Raw genomic sequence first — 17,587 nt, 5'->3', positions numbered from 1 at the left:
ATAGCTGATCCCTGCTGGGTCCCTGGCTGGAATTACATATCCAATGACTACATGAATACAGTCCCAACTGGTAAGGCTTCATCTACCTACAAGGAGGAGCAGTAATTATGGGAGCCCAAATGGCTTACTGCCACCAGGGGTGCTGCCCATATAAAACTGAATCTGTGCCATGAAATCACAAAGGACGCCCCATTTAACAGAATAGCATGGAAAATCAAACAATACAAGTGTAATTAATGACGCAGAAGAAGTAACAATATGTGCAACAGTGTAGCTCATCCATTGTTAGCAAAGCATACTGTCGGAAGCTATAATTATCTGGTCACGGAGTCACTGTGTGTGGGTAGTAGCTACAGCGTGGCAGGACAAACTGACACAATGTTCGAGGACAGATGTCTGTCTGACCTGCGATTATCATCTTTTTGGAAACAATAGCTTTCAAAAGCAAGCAAAATATACAACTTAACTAAAGTCTAACTAACATGACGAGGTTTATCTTATTCAATGCATACAGGAGTTATAGCATGGTGCATTTATATGTGTGATTTGGAATAACTTAATGTATCACATACAACAGGTGGTCATTTAACTAAAAATTTCTGTTTGATTGCTGTGTGGAATATCATCCTGAATGGAGCATCTGGGCTGCTAGAACATCTGTTGTTCAATATAGCATAAAGCCCTCTCCTATAAATTATTAATTCACTGCACTGTATTTATGAATAAGAGACTTCTAAATGCCATCATCAATCTGCTACACAATCAAAGCGGAAGCACTTTACACAGTAGCTCAGCCACCGGTGCATGAATGCTTGTAGCATATAACTCAGTGGTAATTGTAGTGGACATTTTACTGTGTGTTATACGTCTACAGAGGCCATGTCTGCCTGGAGAATATTTAGATGCAGCAGCTCTAATGTCAGTGTTCACACTTATAATGAATCAAAGTTTTTGTTATTCAACATCAAAAACCGCAGCTATCTGGATGTGTGCTAGCCACCAAGTCCCATCGTGGAATCAATGGCCCAAATGGCGTAAAATGAAAATCTTTCACCAACACTGTTTCAATATTTATTGAATGAAGCTCGAGGCAGATCACTGCACCACATGCTGCACGGATTCAAATCAGAATGTCAACAATGCATTGACCAGGTCGTGGAAGTTTGAGAGGGCAGTGATCGTTTGACCTGAATAAGTAGATAACAAGGTGCACCATCTGACTTCCATCTACTTTCTTTTCAATAAAATTATTAACAGTATTTACCTGAATGTGCATTTGTATTTGAGTTGCAGACTGGAACTTTTTTCAAGTGCATGATGTCAATCTGTGGTAAAGACATCAGACAGGTTGGAAGTCTCTAGACTGGAAGGTCCCGGTGTGCCACAGCAGTAATTAACTTCACCTTAATTAACCATTATTAATTAAGCAAAGAGACATGAAACACGACTTCATTAATGGTCATTTTTATACCATAATAAATACAAAATGAATACACCACCATTACAGTTCATCTTTTAACAGGAGCATGCAAACAAAAATACATTTGTCAGATACTGACCTCTTTTACCTAGTCCCCAGTACATTTTAGGATTGATTTTACTGTTTGCAAACAAATCTGCAAGCTAATCTGTGGACCACTTGCTTCTGGTTTTCTATGGGCAAGCTTGAAGCACAGAGGAGACTGTGCTTCTGCTAGAGACGTGCATATCGATCCAGGAATATTGATACTTCCGATCTAGAGGCATTTTTAGAATCGATCCTCACAACGAAATATCGATACCAAGTCCACTTACACAAGAAATATTAATACTTTTATGACACCGAATCTGCAATCAGTTCTAAAAAAATAAAAAGCGTGAGAGAGGGAGCGCAGGGAAATGCCATCACACCTGAGACAGAGCTCTATGATGGATGCCTTCATAGCCTACATCACTGTGACATCATGATGTTAGCTGGAGGCAGAACTGAGGGAAGCTTGAGGCGAATACAGTCACTTTCAACCATGAAAATGTGGTCTTCCTGTATTTTTTGGTGCTAAACCCGAAAAATCTAAACTGCTAACTTGATGTTTTATCACATACCAGCCACTGCCAGTAGTAGACAACTTAGACAATTTTGGTTTGGCTTTGGCAATTCAAAGAAAGGACTGGAGTGAGACAATCAACAATGCACAACAACACTTTATATTGGTCAGATTAATATGAAATGCATCGTCAGTTTCAGCCTGGATAAAATTAAGGGTTGGAATAAATCCAGACTGAAATTACGTCAAATTAATCCTTATTTAGGGGATTCTTGTTACATGTTAATGCTAATGCTAACTGCTAAGTAAAGCAGCGTTAGTTGTGTGTTTCAGAAGTGTTCAAGCAGAAGATGCATTTGCTACGTTAGCCTTCACAGTGGTTCCACTTAGTTCTTGTAATATCTTTGTTAGAGAGACTTCACTTGATAAGACAGACCAGGCTTTGTCCCCTCTTTGTCCTCCTTTGGTCAAATCGTCCATACAGTGAGTAAGAGTGTAGGGGGTGAATATATTCCCATCAGTCAGAGTGACCTTTTTAAAATAACAATCATAGTCTCGGGGAGTGAGTGTATTAGTATATTGTCTATAATATGCATTTTCCTTATCCATTCTTGTCCAGTGAAATATGCTAACTGCTGTTTACAGGCTATAGTGTTTAAGATGTGCTGCATCCAGTTTAGCCCCACCCCTCAAAAAATGTCACACCATGAAGGAGCCTATACAAAGGTATAAAATGCATAATTGCATTCACAAATGTTGTAAAAGTAATAATTTCCATATACAAAAGTAAACGTCTAAAAGTATCTGTATCGGAACACTACTCTTGGTATTACTTGGTGTGGGATCAAAAGGAAAAATAGTGGTATCGCACTTCCCTAGGTTTTGCAGCTGCAGCACCCAGACTCTGAAACAGTTTGGTGTACATGTGAGGCATGCCCAGACACTGCATGTTTTTAAATCCCTTCTTAAAACTAATTTTTATTCTTGACATTGGATGCAGTTTGAGAGCTGCTTTTTTTGTTTTATGTTTGTATATTTTAAGTGAGTTTTTTTTAATTATTTCTTCATCCTTGTCCTTGTTATGAATGTATTTATTTCTGTTTGATTTTTTTACAATGTTTTTTTGTTGTTTTTAAATGTGCTTTCTAGGTAAAACTGACTTTAACTTTTCTTACATCAGTATCACTTACTTTACTTTTAACAGTGACATTATGGTGGCATTTCATTATGAAGTGACTTATTTATTGGATGCTTTGCACCTGCACTAATTACAACAGAGGATAACCTGCGGAGATGAGAGAAGAGCTCTCATGGACCATCTGGATACTGTTTTAGACACGGCCCTTGCAGTCATGTACTGGCTTGTACCTGCTGTCACTGTTTTTCAGAGTTTTGTGCCAAGACAAAAAAAAAATCCCAGGATTAAAAGTGGTCTTCAGACGAGAGGCAAAGTTGCCAGATATCTGCTGAAATAAAAGGTGGGTTCACACCTCAGACGTGTCGCCTGAAACAAATTTAGAATTTGCTGTAGTGGATCGGCAGAAAAACACATAACGAAAAATGACCATAAACAGTGAAATGCTGCGGTAAAGTAACAGATCTATTCATATGCATTAAAAGAGGCAGTTTGGAATATATTACATAATTGATCTACAGTCACAGCTACATATACAGTATATTGTGTTAAACATGTTTTGCATTGTTAAAATATTGGCAACATATGTCAAGTCAGGAATTAAAAGCCAAGTGAAATGAACAGTGCGTGTTTATTTCAGTATAGATAAACAATCGGCCCCCTGTTGACTTGCTTCATGGTATTATTGGCTGGAATGAACGGCAGCCATTGATATGATTTTAATAACTGACCTGCTGGGAAACATGCTGCCTACAGATGCTGCTGTTTACTGTGTCCATATGAATGCCCTTCACCTTGTGGTATTCGCAGCCTTGTTAATGTGGACATTTTTGATGAGGTCCGAGTTCACAAGTCATGTGACATTCTTTATTGTCACAACCAGCTCACGAGTTACATTAAAGGGCAGCAGCATATAGCACACAACTGGAACTCAGCCGTCATTAATGTTGTTACACCTGTGCTTTTCCCTCTGAAACATGGAAAACTGTGTAAAATGGCCTAAAGATAAAGAGTAGGAGATGTTTTACAGTTTGTGCTACAGATTTTATAAACAGGACCTACACACTTTTAATTATCTTTTAAAAAATATTTGTGTCTCGACAAAAGTGCGATATCAAGAGGGTTATCAAAGTTCACTCAAAACACAAGCCACTTTCTAACTGCAGTTGAAACAAGAAATCTGCATCTGTGGTACTGTTGCACAACATTGCACATGTAGTGTACATAGTTATAAGTGATAAAAGGAGTCTGTCTGTGTCATGTCTGCACATGTAGCACATGCACCACAGCAGGACTAGTGGAAATATATATATATTTTTTAATTTTAATACTATTAAAGTAAATTGTCTCTTAGAGCTGGGGATCCTTCATGAAAAATAATAACCTGTGTATAATCTGAGTATAGTGTTTACCTCAAAGGAAGGTTTGAGTTATATCTCCTGTCAGTCTCATTATGAGGTTCGTTGCTGCTCGAGTTTTCACACAAGAGTGATCCAAACCTGTCAGCATCCACCAGCAGATGGAGTCCTTAAACTGCAGCCGCAGCACATCTATCCAAATCCAGAGCTGTTTGCTTCCCACACGTGATGCTCCTCTGCAACAGGGTAAATCAGTACTAAAATCAGTCATTTCTACGCTGTGAGAGGAAAATACTGTTCAAATTAAAAGCATGTTGATTGTACAGAACACACGAACAGTAATCTTACATAGGCATACATTTCACAGTCATTTCATTTTTACTTCATCATGCAAAAATAGATGCGGTGTTGCCTGCTTTCTTTTTTATTTTATTTTATTTTATGTATGTATTTTTACGTAGCAAAATCCGTCTTAATTTAACAATAGTTGTCTTACTGGATAGTTGTAACAACATGGACTGAGAATACATGAGAAGAAGCTGTTCATATTTGCTTAGTTGGCCCACTAACACCTCGACATTTTGTAGAAAACTTTTCTTGTTATTTCCCTATGTAAATTTAACACGTTTAAATACAAACAAATACTACGGCAAGCACGAAGGGCGAATTAGCAGGAAGCAGAAACAGCGAAGCGCCAGAGACTGTAAAACTGAAAGATAAATCACTGCCCATAAAGAGCAGAAACAGCAACACAGCAATGAGACATTAGCTTAGCAAAGATGGCGTCGAGCAATGTTCGAGATTTTAGTTGCGTTTTTTGGTAATGTGGTTGTATACTAGATTTTATCTCATATTAAAACTTTATGGAGTGGGTTATTTTTTCGGATTTACCACCGTGTATTTTTAACGAATTGTGCCGATTTGTTTTCAACAGCGGTACTGTTTCACACAGCTGTTGTGGGAGTTGTGCTAACGAAACTCTTTCCTCTGCAGGGTCTTTGGACTGAGAGCGTCATTAAAGCCTAGCTGCTGACAAAAATACGTCCACTCTTGTTGTTTAAAAATTCTCTGTATTTTTTTTATGCACGCAATTATACATTCGTGTAATGTGTAGCATTTACATAAAAGGGAAAATGTGCCAATTTAAAATGCCGTGTAAGCTCCTACACCAGACTGCAGCAGTCCCCATAGCAACAGAGGAGAGGGTGGGCATCACAAAAGGCACAGAGACACATCAGGATCCAGGCTTGCGGAGCTCAATTCCCGGACTGTATGTAATAAATTAGTCCTGAGAACCACAAACCACACAGACCATGCTGCTCTATGTCATAGACTGGAACCTGAAAGATTCCAGTTGGCCCCAATTTCCAAGGAACAGATATGGTACAATCCGCCCACATAAGAAAACCTTCACTAATGATCTCCCCCTCCCATCGTCTGGCAGGTACCACTCGCTGCAGAGGGGGTGCTCCTATGCATCCACCACAAATCTAGAGCTCATTGTGGCAGAATTGCAGTGCACTGGACTGTACAGAGCAGGGTACCATCCAGGCTGTTGTCTGTGAGGGGTGGGGTCCGGCTACACTGATACCACCTAACATAAGCTCACAGGGAGACAGAAAAAAAGCCAGGAAAAAGAGAGAGAAGAGGGGGGAAGACTGCACCTGAAGAGGAATATAATACGGGTAAGGAGAAAAGGGGGTGGATGGAGAGAGAAGGAAAAAGACAATGGGGAATGGTCCAGAATGGTTCATAGATTCCCTCCTTTGCTGCTCTGTTTTTTTTTCTTCCTTGTTGACAGTTCGTGTGACTTGATTCCTTTTCCATCTATGGCATAGTATTTTTAGCCATATGCATATTTAGCAATCGTTTCATAGATGTCTGAATGGATGAAGCGGCTATTTCATTCTGCTTTTGATATTTCCGTGCTTATTCTTGCTCAGACAGGGAGCATCTGTGGGCCATGGTGAATATAAATCTGACTGTTTGGCCTAGTTCATGCGTTTCTTTGGCATTTTCGGAAAATGTCCGGGCTTTTGCTCCCATGTAAGATGACATAATGTAGCGGCTGTGTCGATTCTGTGACACAATATTGCCTGACATTTACACTTCATTACTGGAGACAGTCTGGCCTTGTGCTTGCTTTGCAGTCGAGGCTCCTTAAATGTATACACAAGCTCTAAAATACTACAATGATGGCATGTTTTCTCTTATATTACATAACAGTGCTATATAGTGTATATGTCTTTACACTAGTAGATCACATATGTGTTGTTTCATCATACACCTAGAATGAAGCAGTAAAAAGCACAGTTTTGTCAAGTGTGTAACACTACAACACTCCATTGCAACCTATTGACAAGATTTATACATCTTGTCTGGCTTGGTTATTCCTGGGGAAGCAACACTGTAATGGAACCAAGTTATTTTCTATTGTCTAAAGCCTATGCAAATATTTACTGAACGTGTGTTCAAGTGCGTGCATGTTGCCGTGTTTGTGGCTAGGATGAAAGGAGACACCCCAGTGAACAGCACCATGAGTGTCGGCCAAGCCAGGAAGCTTGTGGAGCAACTGAAGATCGAGGCTAGTTTCTGCAGGATAAAGGTGAGACGAGTTAGCCTCAGACGAGGACACGAACCGAGAAGGTGCAATGTCAGAAAACGGCCGGGGCTAAAGAATGAGTCAAAATAACATTCACTCAGTCATTATCTGTAACCACGTGTCCTCTGGCGCGTCGCTGGGGGGCTGGAGCCCATCCCAGCTGTCACCCTGGACGGGTCCTCTATCACAGGGCCAACAGCATAGAGTAAAACTCTAATTTGTATTTAAAACAACATAAAACAACAGCTTTATTTTAAAAGAATCAACTGCTCAATGAGTTTTACATGTTATGTCATAATAAGTTAAATACATGTACACGTGTTACACAAACTAGCCTTGGCTTTTGAGTTCTGAGGCAAACACTGAAGAATCTGGACAAGCGTTCAGCACTCACACTGGTTTACAGATGGCTGTTTTTTTTTTTTAAGGCGCTGGTGACCTTCTCAAATGCACTTAAAGTCATGGCTTTCTGTTGGAGAGTTTCCAAACAGTGTTGGCTTCGCCAATGTTCTCAGTAGCACCTTGGAGACACCTTGATGCTTTGAAAGGAGAACTCCGGCAGTCTAAAAATGAAGCAGCCATTAGTGCATGATACTTATGATACAGTTTTAACCGTCGTCACCTTTTGAAAAACGTCACTTTGTACCAGACTTGACCATCAGGGAAACCAAAACACACAGGATGTGGCTGCGTTTAGTTGTTTAATGCAAAGATTATTATTATTATTTTTAAAATTTGAGCTATTTGAGAACTAGAAGAGGATTCTGTTGAGATCAACTGTATGTGCACTTAATTAAGCAAACGGTGTAAAACTCATTGCTTCATATTTTTTTTATTTTTTGCTTGTTTTATTGATGCCATGTTCAATGCTACATTGAAACCGAAGGTGTAGGATTATCAGCCCGTGTCTTCCTTCCATCCTGTTAGTACACGCTTTGAAATTTCTGCTTTTGATGGGTGCATAAAATGTCCCATATAAATTGTCCATGGGGTTCAGATCTGGCAACCTACAAGAACTCTGTAGTTTTGAAGGGAGCTTTCTGTTTTCACTTTTAATTTGGTCTTTATTTCACAAAGGCAAATTTGGGACGAACATGTAGAAATGTCAATGACTGTCCTCATTTACAGGAACGAAGACCAAAGATCGATCTCTTTTTGTGGTGGAAAACGTGTTCATGTTCTAAACCGCATCCCCTCCACCCGCAGGTGTCAAAGGCAGCGGCCGACCTGATGGCGTACTGCGACGCGCACATCTGCGACGACCCCCTGATCACCCCCGTGCCCACCTCAGAGAACCCCTTCAGGGAGAAGAAGTTCTTCTGCGCTCTGCTTTGAGACGCATCAGGGATTGCTGCGATTAAAAGTACAACTGTACAGTATGTACATGTATGTACAGCGTGTACATGTACTCCCGATCTAAATAAGACATTCATGTACTATAGTAACGATGCATTAAAGCTGCCGATGTACAGTACATAAACAACTACAAAAAAATGTCTTGAACTCAAATTTAACTGACAACATCCGTCTCGACGTTAAAAGAGAAGGGGAAACATTTAATCGATTAAGTGTCAGAGAAATCAAACTATGAAAAAAAAAGAAAAGAAAAAGATAATAGCCATCATTAGATTGAAAAAAAACAACAACATACATCTCATGCTCAGATATATTACAGGTAACTGCCAAAGAGGACGCCGATCATGAAGCGCTTTACGGATTCAGACGGATGCTGCAGCTTTTTGAAACTTTTAACTGGGACTCTTAAATCCTGACGTTAGGTCTTTGGAGTATGGTGCACCTACATGTCTCAGATGTTGCTCCCGTATAAATTGTCCATGGGGTTCAGATCTGGCAACCTACAAGAACTCAGACGTTATGTTCAGTAACCCAGCGTGCCATTTCTCACCCTGCTTCCATGCAGTCGCTACTTTTAGACAGACTCAATAATACGCTTTGTTATAATAGAAATGCTTCACTTATAGCTGCAGCCCATCTATTGTCCCTATATTTATTTATTTTTTATGCCGCCTTGGCAGTTACCTGTATGTACAACAGCTGTTTATGAGTGGATTATGAACATAGCTGATTTCTTTCGAGGTTTTATTAAGATTTTAGCATTTTTGCTCATTTCTATTCTGTAGTGTGGATGTGGACGTGCGTGTGTTGGCATAGGTGCTACTGTGAAACTTAAGCAACAAGTCCAAGCATCTGATCACTGTCCAATTTTATAGTTCAATAGCACATGGACCCCCTGAAAGAAAAAAGAGGGGGGAAAAAACAAACAAACAAACAAAAAAAAAACATTTTCCAGGGATTATTGACATTCAATAAATTATCAAAGCCACTGAAGCAAAATGAGCTATTCGGTTATTACTGAATGTCACATGAAGAGTTTTCTATTTCTTTAAGGTAATAAATACATTATAATTATCGTTATAATGTCAGGAAGGGTGTGCATCATCGTTCTAACCAATGTTTTTCAGAGCAGCAAGGTCCTACTGTGATTTCCATGAAAGATGAATTTACATTTAAAATAAATGTGACGTTCACTCTAGTTTCTACATCTACAAACATTTTTTTGTCTTGTTACAAACCATTTTCCTTCCATCCACTTTGAGTTAGGAACCTCTGCTCTGGACCATTTCAAAAACCAGCCAATGTCTTTTCAGTAACTCGCAAGTAGCAAATTTGGAGCTTTGGCCGAAAAAGTGACCATGGAAAAAAGAAGCATTGAAATAAAATCCTGTCATCGAAGGTTACCCGTCTCTTGCAATTTTCTTTTCTAAAAAAAAAAAAACGTAAAAAGACATAAGTCCAGATCTGATACTTTTATTGTTTTATAATACAAGTGATATAAAAGCAGAACATATAGACAGTGTTCTAACAAGGAGCTGCTACAGCGGTTACATCCTACAGCTGGTGACTGGTGGGCACAAGCATCAATCAGCACGAACGACAAATAACATGAATCAATCTGAGCATGCACCAGAGCAGATCTTCTGGTTTGTTGGACTGAATTAAACGCATGCATTAAGGCATCTCATGTTTAGAAACACAGTCAAGTGATATCAGCCTTAACTATGAAGACCTGACCTGAACAAATCAGGATACTGGTGTGTTTCAAAATACAGCAGGGATGGTATTTCATCTTCATTCCAAGATACTGTACAGAACACATTTCAGGTTTAAGTGTCGGGTAATGGATTGGATAGTTTTTTTTTTCTTTTCTGCTGCATCCCATCATATAAGTAAAGCTATCGGCTCCTTCAGCCATTAACTGCTAATGGACAGACATTGTGCTGATTGGCGTATAATGGTTTGAATTAGGATAACAGTCATGTGAGCCTTTTTTCGTGGCAGCAGCGTAAGCACAACAAGCTAGTGCACTGTTACGACTAACAAAGTTGTTTGGGAACTTAAACTAACCTAGTAAACACATATGTGGGCAAAGTTGTTTTTATCGCGAAGAGAGTGAGAAGATTTTTGACAGGGTTCGAGTTTGTTGTATTGGAATCTTTATTGGCATATATTTCCAAAAGAAGTTTAGAGAAGATTGAGTGTGTGCTGCTCCTTCAGTGAAAAAGTTAAAACAACATTTTTTATATACTTTAAATCTGCATTGCAACAAGCAGTGTCAAATCAGTTTTGGGGGCGGGAGTTAGCCTTTCTAGTTCACGTTAATCTGCCACATCATCCGCAAGACACTTGAAACTGACAATCCACCTCGTCAAGAAACATTTTAATATCAGAGTACATGGAATTTAACTGTGATATTATGTGCCATTTAAAAACAAAATGCATCCTTTCTTAAACCTTCTATTGGTATTAAAAATAGGCAGCTCGAGACTTGAGGGAGACTACAGGATTTAGTCTGGATTGACGAGTCAACCACATTGCACAGAAAGATACATGGGCTGAACTGAACAAATCAAGAAAACTTCCTGAAGGTAAAAGGCTTAGACACAGAACAGATCAGCATTGTAGGACTTTAAAAGCATGAATTTTTAGCATGCTGTTTACAATGAACGAACTGTAAATTTAAAATGTAGCCATGAACAGAAAGTACACACAGCATTACAATAATCTAGAGCATAATGGATGCTATAGGCATGTGGGTAGCTTCCTCTGAAAATTGAAAAGGATGTTCTTACAGCAGACATTTGGACTTCTCTTACAAAGACACAACACACTTTATTAGGTAAGAGTCACATCCCTGCTAATGTGGATGACTTACTAGTAAGCTAAATAGATAGGAGTCATCATTAATGTTAACAGCCACGCCTCTGGATATACAATGACAAGCCAAAATGTGTGTGTAAAGGGGGCTTTGGCAGTAAATTGACTGACTTATCTCATTTTGTCTTCATTCACTGTATAATTTACTAATCTAATGACACTGTTGTCACACAACTGTTGACAGAGAGAATCAGACCTACTCACTAAAGACAAAAAAAAAGAAAAAAAAGAAAACGTTTTGTGTGAATAGTCCTCATCAGTGTGTACAGTTCATATATATGTTGTAAATAAATTGAGTTAGAATCACAGAAGAGGTAATGTACAGTTGGGACTTCAGAAATAGAAAACAATGACTGCGTGTTTATAAGAAGGCATCACACCATTCTTTAAGACAGCCATAGCAGTCACCTTGTTGTTTGGCATTTGCCCCGCAAGTGTCTTTCAGCCAGTCTCGGAAAAGCTCTTCATCTTTCTTTAGCACCAGGAACTGCCCGAGGACAACATACGCCTGAGGAGGTTAACACACACAGACACACACATACCAGAACATCTAATTAAAGATACAAAGATGCATCTATGCCCTGTTGTCAAGCTGGTTGTATTTCTAATCAGAACTTGAAAAACCAGATGATCACATTACTAGATGATGGATACAAGGAAGTGAGATGAATACCACACCTCAAAGTCATTAAAAAGAATACCAACTAACTTGTTCAAGCTACGCTTATTTAGATTTTGGTGGTGGTTCTTTATTAAATGCTGATTAAAAAAACGATATTATATTTCTAAAAGATCAGATATATTACCTTGTCAAAACCCTTTTCCTGCAACCTTTTGCCAAGGACGTCTCCGATTCCTGCAAGAGCCATCACAGGCTTCTCACCCATGGGCTCTGCCACAAACTCTTTGTGCTTTTGGGATGTTGACGACATGGCTGCTTTGAAGGCTGTGACAGAACACACAAAGACCACAATGGGAATTAAAATACAACATGCCTACTTTTTACTTGGATAACTGGAAACTTGTAATGTTTAACTGTAACTTTTACTAGATGAACAGTACAGCTACTGCTGCACAAAGGAAATGTGTAATGTTATTTCACTTCTGACTGCAAATTTGAAGCAAAGAGTGAATTCATCTGAAGCCACCATCTAACGCGCTAATGCCACATGGAGTTCAAGGCTGCATGTAAATCATAATGTAATCTAAAATCCAAAGTTATATATGAAATAAATCTTCAGAGCTTACTGTACCCCTCTTTATGTGGAGTAATTTTATAAAGGTAAGTTCATTCATTTCATGCTCTTGTGAGGAAACTAGTGTATAAATTAATTTGTCAACTGAATAGTACTCAATGCTGTTATCTAATCCTGGTCTCGGTGATGTGGAAACACTGGTAATACTGTCTCTTATAATATTTAGGTGTGTTTCTCTCTCTTAAATGGATCCAGAGTCTAACTGATAACAAAAAAGTGTGTCTACACACACACACACACCAAATACAAAACCACAAATTTCGATGTTAAAGAAAGAGAACAGAAACAGAAACTAACTCGCGTCAGTGCACTTTCATTGACCACCAGGTGTGAACTTTGGCCATGGTAAAGACCGCAATGTGAATTAAAGTACTGCACTACTTTTTATTTGAAAAACTGGACATGAGCATTGTTAAACAAACTATTACACGGTATAGCTGCTGCATCAAGTTCATTGAGAAACTTATCAACCGTTTGCTTTCACGGATGAACTTTGGCCTTTATTGAATGGTTCATCAGCACAGTCACTAATCTTATATAATAACTTTGGTTAATTCCTGGGCGGTACGAAAACGGGTACAGGCCCAGTGAAGCCAACTTGGACAACCACGCCTGTGTTTATACGATGGAACACGTAAGCTACCAGTTAGCATTAGCTCGATACATCCCTAGTGTTGAATTGCGCGCGCGAGACATTTTAGTGCTAAGAGTGTTAGCACAATGAACTAACGACTACTAGCTCCAGCTCAGGTTGTTGCAGATTCTCCCTTGAGTCATTACTGTCGGTTAACAAGCAGCACTAATTTGAAACACTGCGAGACTTAAACCTAAGTGCTGGAATAAACTATTTAAGTTGTAAAGATAAGGGACATGGCTCATAATTTGGGCGCCTTCCAAATACCGTTAGCCCGAAATGAAGCGAATGTGGCTTCAAATGTATCCGTCTGCTTATTCTTAAATGACCGTCTCTTCACGAATATATCTTCCACGGCAGAAGTTAAGCTATTTGCAAAAAAAAATATGATAAGGTTGCCTACTAACTTACCTTTTAAGGTCCCGTCCTAAATGTTAACTGCCGTGCTATGCTGGAGCAATGTGTGGTTTCTGTTTCTATGGGTTTGTAGTCTCACCACCGGCGACCACAATGCAATGCGCCCGTCTCTTGCGTCCTTACGTCATAACGTAGAAGCAGGCTATTCCACATATATATATATATATATCTCCTGCGCTGAGTCAAAATGATCAACTCAACTGCTGTATTATAATGAATGCATATAACAGTAAAACACTGGTTGTTGCTTTCAGGGTGAATTTTATTTACTCATCATTAACATTATACATAGATGGATGCACTGTTCTCAGGGTTGCCATTCATATTGTAGTTGTGCGCATTAGTTGACCTTTCAGCCGAGCTTCTGATACTTAACATTTGCATCCGTTTTTGGAAAGAGGAGAAAGCTTTTACAGGTTTGTTCTAGGCTGTATAAGTGCAAATCTCACAGTAACTTAGGGTGTGCGGTCTGGTATCGTAAACTGGGAATTAGTCTAGAGCTCAGACAGAATGTTGGAAGCCAGGCTGCAGGTGAGTCCGGTGCCATCAGGCTCCACATTGATCTTCTTTACAACTCCATCTTCCACCAACATAGAATATCTGACACAAGAACAAATACACATTTGGTTAAACCAGAATCATTATTATCAATTAAAAAGACACAGAGCTAATAGTGATCTGTAGACGCCTGAGTGAAAGAAGCGACCTATTCTACGAATACATATTGTTTCACTGACCTTTGCACCAGAAAGAATTCAGTGGTAGAGTAATTGAAATAAATAATAAGTAAATAATTAAACAAAACTCAAGAGTGAAATAACTCCTTTCTCTCTTTAGTGCTCTTTGAATGGACTTTTGACACCAATAAATCATCACTTTGCATTTTCATAGACAGTGAAAAAAGAAATGTAACTCATGAAAAGTACGTTTTATATTTTATTTCTAAATTAAAATAAAAAAAGCTGGGCGCACCTACTTAGTCTTTTAGTCAGAATATGAGTCCAGTAACACACCATTTGGATTTTATTATGGGTGTTTCAGCTCATACAGAATACAAAAAAATCTGCGTAATTGTATAATCCTGCAACCAATCAGAGCCTTCCTGCTGTAAACAAATTCAAATCTACAATGCTTAGAAACCACGTGTGACCATGTCACTGTTACTCTTCTGTCCATTATCTCATGAAGTCCACCCAAACAATTTGACCTGCCTGGCAGACATTTGCCAGGGCATCAGTTCCCCACAGAGCAACACCACACCAATAAAAATTTGTGGGTGGGGAAGTCTAGGCTGGTTTCTGGGTTAGCACTACCCAGCACAACCAGGAGTGACGCCATCCAAATTGCTTAAAGACACATGTCATCTATCTATTATTGCCCAAATGAAACTGACAAAACCAGTACCTCTTGGAGCGCTTGTTTCCAAGAACCTGCACAATCTGATCACTGTCAAGCAGCAAGTCAACTGCCTAACAAGCAGAGAGAAAGATCACAATGAGAACGTACAGTCATAAAACTCAATGAAAACAGAACTGGCTTAGACCAGATATTAAGTTTTACCTTTGTAAATGCTCCAGTGGGATCAGCCAGCATTCGAACCTGCAGAAAAAAGTTTGCACATCTTCAAGAATCTCCATTATGCACCTTTCCATTTCTTAGCAAGCAGTGTGATGCAAGATTTAAAGTTGTAGTCCATACCTTGCCATCTGCTCCATGCTCCTTTCCCCAGGCTGCCATGACAAATGCATCATTGACAGAGACGCAAGCAACCTCCTGTATACCTTTACTCTTCAAATCTTCTGCCTGCTGCACAAAACCTGGGAGGTGAGTCTGAAAGCACCAAGAGACACATAAGGTTGACTGATGCAAAATATGCTCGTGCAGGAGACGTGGTTAGCCTGGCTGACAGTCTGGAATCACCTTGGAACAGCCAGGTGTAAAAGCTCCGGGCACCGCAAAGAGGACTCCCTTCTTCCCTTTGAAGAGCTGGTCCATCGCCACCTTGTTCCCTGGTTCCCCCTCCTGGACCTCCACTGAGGGAAGTTGCTCACCAACCTGATGGGGTTGAAGGGGCCAGAAAGATATGAAAAATGTTGTCCCTGCAGGACACTGAAAGTGTTGATATTACTATTAAGCAGTATGTAGTTATTATTTTCTCCACCATCAGCATAGTTACACAGCCTTGAAGTATCTTAAGTTTGTACAGTGCGGGCTGGTAATACGTTCTGCAATGAGCTTTTTAAATGCTGCTAACATTTCATGTACACAGCCGCATGCAATCCATGCAACTGTGATGATACAGTTGCATGGATTATATGTGATTGCTAGATTTTGGGTGATGCCTCATGTAAAAAGTTATCAATTTTTTACAGTGGATAGCTGATCATAGTTGTGGATGCACAAGGATTTAACACATTATTGCCACAATTGCATTTAATAACAACAGGGATTATTACGAACAAGGTAAATGGCTGCTACTGGCCACTAGATGGCGACAAACCATGACATATGCATTTGGTTAAAATGGCCGAATCGCTAAATTTAAAGCCGATAAAACGTACCAATTCAGTGGCACACATTTCCGCAACGAGTGCTCGAAATATGCTTAACAATCGCTTATAAATATACATTTAACTTAAGCGATAGCATTCGTTTTACTTTAAATAAATACTTGCAAAGTTGTGCAAGGCAGATATGGAGAAGTAGAGGCACGCCTCAGCTGCTGCGAGGTCATGGTACAGAAAGTGTATCTAGACAAACATATAGATATGTAGGTGGAGCAAATGTATATTAACCGAAGTGTGCAAGACAGTCACGGAAGAGTAATGTTAACCACACAGTTTATAAATAAATAAAAAAAACTCATTAACAGTGTCTGTGTATAAAACACAAAAAGGACAGCGAGGCTTACTTTAAATGTAAGCTACACTCTAAACAGGTGTAAGGCTGCAGGTAAACTAGCGACAGGACGCCTAGAAACTACATCTTTCTTTGGTAACGGCTGTCATGGCGACGGCTTTCAGAGGGGCAGATTCACAGCACCGTTAGCTACACGACACCAGTGATGTGACTGTATCATTTAGCTCCTAGAGAGCAAAATACCCACACGTCGCTGCCAAGGACACGGAGTGCAGCTACCGCTAGCTAAACTTTTTCGAGCCTTACCTGAATGGGCATTCTGGAGACGGGAGAAATGTGCAGCAGCCTGACGCACCGGACGACACTGGCACTTTTTATGAGGGAGGATGTGATGAAAAGCATTGTAGCTGGCTGTTTTAGCTTGCTAGCGTCAAGTAGTGCCACGGCAGGCCTGCGTGTTGCGTTGTTTCCTTTCAGTTACACCACAAACTGCGTGCCACTCTAAATTTACCTGCAGCGGCGTCCCACATTTCTGAGTTTGGCCGCTGGGACTTAACGTAGCTTGCAGATTCAAGCCTGCTAAATCTAAATTACTGCGCCATCTGCTAGCAAGAAGCCATATGTTTGATGTAGTATATTACCAGGGACTGATTGATAAATCTGAGGGCAGAAGCACAACAGTCATTTGAAAGGGCCAGGAAGTAAGTAAGTAAATAAATAAATAAATATTAAATAGGAAGCAAGGGAAAACAACTCCAAAGTGAAGGTAGTGTAAAAAATATATAAAAATATTATTAGTTATAATAAAGATGATATTAATAAACAGTTTTCATGGCTCTTGGCATGGCTCATTTTCATTTTGTGTCTTAATAAGTCATTGTAGCGGAACCAGGTTGCACAAAAGCGAGACTTCCCCTAAACGGAGTGCGACCAGTCGGTAACTGACAGCTGTAGTCCAAGTGGAAGGGCAAAAAGTTATGAAAAATTATTTAATTGCATAGTCAGAATTTAATAACTGTATGGATTATTTTATTCTGAAATATCCCATGCTGAAGGACATCAATAA

The 17,587-nt window shown here is 39.5% G+C and overlaps 3 protein-coding genes across 3 annotated transcripts; 1 reads left to right on the top strand and 2 right to left on the bottom strand.

Moving 5' to 3' along the window:
• Positions 1-6,011: 6,011 nt before the first annotated feature.
• Positions 6,012-9,878, top strand: gng3 (guanine nucleotide binding protein (G protein), gamma 3). The gene is made up of 3 exons (XM_047606527.1): positions 6,012-6,202; positions 7,023-7,122; positions 8,326-9,878. The coding sequence occupies exons 2-3, from the start codon at positions 7,024-7,026 to the stop codon at positions 8,452-8,454; spliced, it is 228 nt and encodes a 75-aa protein (XP_047462483.1). The 5' UTR covers positions 6,012-6,202; position 7,023; the 3' UTR covers positions 8,455-9,878.
• A 733-nt stretch (positions 9,879-10,611) lies between these two features.
• Positions 10,612-13,791, bottom strand: banf1 (BAF nuclear assembly factor 1). The gene is made up of 3 exons (XM_047606526.1): positions 13,657-13,791; positions 12,162-12,301; positions 10,612-11,863 (listed from the first exon to the last, which is right to left on the bottom strand). Exons 2-3 carry the CDS (start codon positions 12,285-12,287, stop codon positions 11,717-11,719), a joined length of 273 nt encoding a protein of 90 aa, XP_047462482.1. The 5' UTR covers positions 12,288-12,301; positions 13,657-13,791; the 3' UTR covers positions 10,612-11,716.
• Positions 13,792-13,906: 115 nt separating this feature from the next.
• Positions 13,907-17,144, bottom strand: prdx5 (peroxiredoxin 5). The gene is made up of 6 exons (XM_047606445.1): positions 16,828-17,144; positions 15,583-15,717; positions 15,361-15,492; positions 15,223-15,261; positions 15,067-15,131; positions 13,907-14,262 (listed from the first exon to the last, which is right to left on the bottom strand). The coding sequence occupies exons 1-6, from the start codon at positions 16,921-16,923 to the stop codon at positions 14,157-14,159; spliced, it is 573 nt and encodes a 190-aa protein (XP_047462401.1). The 5' UTR covers positions 16,924-17,144; the 3' UTR covers positions 13,907-14,156.
• Between the last annotated feature and the right edge of the window lie 443 nt (positions 17,145-17,587).

Source organism: Mugil cephalus, chromosome 15 (assembly GCF_022458985.1).
Source record: "Mugil cephalus isolate CIBA_MC_2020 chromosome 15, CIBA_Mcephalus_1.1, whole genome shotgun sequence".
In the NCBI taxonomy this organism is placed as follows: Eukaryota; Metazoa; Chordata; class Actinopteri; order Mugiliformes; family Mugilidae; genus Mugil; species Mugil cephalus.
This window is presented reverse-complemented; position numbering and strand designations above follow the sequence as displayed.